The 2781-nt window shown below is 38.0% G+C and overlaps 1 protein-coding gene across 1 annotated transcript; it reads right to left on the bottom strand.

The window, feature by feature from the left end:
• Positions 1 to 599: 599 nt before the first annotated feature.
• Positions 600 to 1598, bottom strand: LOC108557659. Its single transcript, XM_017914265.1, has 2 exons — positions 792 to 1598; positions 600 to 704 (listed from the first exon to the last, which is right to left on the bottom strand). The coding sequence occupies exons 1-2, from the start codon at positions 1596 to 1598 to the stop codon at positions 600 to 602; spliced, it is 912 nt and encodes a 303-aa protein (XP_017769754.1).
• Positions 1599 to 2781: the final 1183 nt, after the last annotated feature.

Below are 2781 nucleotides of genomic sequence, written 5' to 3'. Positions count from 1 at the left end.
CGAAAATCCTCTTGTCGCCATCGTAATGCGGCAACAGACAAAGAAACGAGCTCCAGGTCAGCAAAAGGTGAAGGGTTTTCGCGGCGGACATTTCGAGTACTAAACGTTATGTTGACAACTGGATATGCACGACCCATCCAATTGATTGCATTACGTATGCTCTATCGCTTTAATTACATTATCAACGCAAATAGAATTTCTATTATTCATTCAAAGGTAAACACGTTTGTTTTTCCATTAACGATTAATTTAATCGTTTAACGAAATTGTTTCATAGGCAACACTTATTACTTTCTAATTGAAATTGTCAAAGTGAATAATTTGAGGTTAAGATTACTTATTTTGTGACGCCATCTCGTGTAGATGTTATGTTACTTACGGCGAGATACGTGGTCCAGGTGGTCATCAGCAAGATCGCTGTGAAACTGTTAATGAAAAGATTGCTGATCATGAACTGATCGTTTAACGAAACTGTTTTATAGGCAACACTTATTACTTTCTAATTGGAACTGTCAAAGAGAACAGTTTGAGATTAAGATTTCTTATTTTGTGACGCTATCTCGTGTATAAGTTATGTTACTTACGGCGAGATACGTGGTTTAGGTGGTCATCAGCAAGATCGCTGTGAAACTGTTATTGAATAGATTGCTGATCATGAACTGATCGTTAAACGAATTTGTTTCATAGGCAACACTTATTACTTTCTAATTGGAACTGTCAAAATGAACAATCTTTGAGGTTAAGATTACTTATTTTGTGACGCCATCTCGTGTATAAGTTATGTTACTTACGGCGAGATACATGGTCCAGGTGGTCATCAGCAAGATCGCCGTGAAACTGTTATTGAATAGATTGCTGATCATTAACTGCAGTGTGAGCAGGATGTCCACGATGAGATTGTTCATGGTGAGAAGGATGTGCCAACCGTGCAACGAGTTGAAGATGTCCACCAGGTTGCACAGTTTCTCGTGCAGCAGGAAGATGCTCTTCATCGTCGATTGGTTTTCGCAGAAGGTCATCGTTTCCAGCAATCTGTTGGTGATCTCGAACCTGCACTTTATATGTCTGAGCACGTTTATCTGGATGGCGACGCCGATGAAGATGTAGTAGAACTGCAGCTGATCCTGCACGAGGTAGTGGAAATCCGTGAGAAGCATATGCTTGTACCAGATGTACATTGCGACGAAGACGATGGTGATGATGAAGACGTGGATGAGGCCGAAGACGGGAACGTAGGAGCGCATGCGATGAGAGCGTCCCTCTTGAAGGATCGAGTCGATCTCGTTGAAGGTGTCGAAGAGGCGTTGAATCTTAGGGACGGCCCATTTGAACGAGCCGAAGATCGTGTACAGGTTGAGGAAGCTCGAGATGATGGTCGAGAAGAGGATGAGGATTAACTGAGGTGTGGTTTTATTGAAATCGGGAACGGTGAGTTTACCGACGAACGAGTAGATGAAGGAGACGGTGAAGATGGTCAGTTTGATGTAGCAGCGACGCGGCGTCGACGAAAAAGTCCCGGTGATTGGGTCGTATTTGGGGAGGAGGCAGAGGAAGTGGCCCCATCGCAGAAGCACCTGCAGATCCGCACCGATCGACATCTTACAACAACTACCACAATTCCTATTACAATCGATTGATACAACATTATAAAAAAAAACTTAATTACTTACTGAAAACATTTCCTACCAACCGGAACTTCCCACCAATCCACTTCCCATTATTAATATTAATAATTTATTCTCAAATGTCTTCAAACTACATTATAATCAACGATTTTCAACAAAACCTAACCTAATTCAACATAACCTAATACAAAAATTGAGATTGATGGAAAACAGCTGCTTCGCGTATTTAAAATAAAAAGAGATTTAGAACACTGACACAGTCCATATCTTCTCGACCAATTAATAATTCTTCAATAACATTTCTGGGTTAATTTAATTCAATAAACTGATAACTCTCGCATACACATAAACATACGTATCTCGTGAGTATACAGTGATATATAAATAAGTATGCACAATAATCACGCAGTTCACTCACTCACTCAATCAAACAATACAAGTAAATTATATAATAAAGTTATGCAACTTAATCATCATTTTTATCAATGCATCTAAGAAACAGATCACTTGATCGTTTTAAAAATTTGAATAGAATGGACACGAAATAATTGCAATTTAATCTAATTTCCATTTGGGTTTTTCGATAAACAAGTTTCATTTACGTAACACTTGCATTTGGTAGAAATTCGATTGGATCTGCTGAATTTTCGGTGTCGTTTCAAGGTTTTTTTTTTTTGTTTGTTTCTAGCGTATGCAATCGTTGTCGGGCTGTAACCGAGCGCGAATCGCTTGTTGACACCGAAAATCCTCGCTAATTGCATGCACTTAATTACGGAATCAGCTGATGCCGTTTGATAAACAGTATTATAAAGTTGCCGGTGTTTTATAATTACGTGCTATAATTACCATTAAGTGATCTTACACTTTCACAAATTAACAAATATCTTAACATTTTTTAAATTGTCTCAATTAGTTCGCACGATTTTTGTTAACTTAAGTCAACTTTCAAAGTTATTTACAGGAAGAACCAATGATACCACAACAACATTTATACATTCCCTAAATTCCTTAATTGTTTACCTACAAGTTCGATATTCTTTTTAGCTATTTCATAAAACATTTCTCGAGATATCAACAGAAAACTAATAACATGCTGATGACGAAAATCCTTTTTTTTTTTCTTTTCTTTGCACAGCACAAAAGCTAATGATCATTG

The sequence above is a fragment of the Nicrophorus vespilloides genome, unplaced genomic scaffold, assembly GCF_001412225.1.
Source record: "Nicrophorus vespilloides isolate i.1.1-1 unplaced genomic scaffold, Nicve_v1.0, whole genome shotgun sequence".
Taxonomy (NCBI): Eukaryota; Metazoa; Arthropoda; class Insecta; order Coleoptera; family Silphidae; genus Nicrophorus; species Nicrophorus vespilloides.
The sequence above is the reverse complement of the archived record's forward strand: the minus strand, read 5'-3'. Positions and strand labels throughout refer to the sequence as shown.

Excerpts from the sequence above, each read along its gene's own strand:
- LOC108557659 (XM_017914265.1), bottom strand. The coding sequence starts at position 1,598 with ATGTCGATCGGTGCGGATCTGCAGGTGCTTCTGCGATGGGGCCACTTC. Across the intron at positions 705-791 it reads CCTGGACCATGTATCTCGCC|AAAGTAATAAGTGTTGCCTA; the intron begins GTAAGTAACATA and ends AGTTCCAATTAG.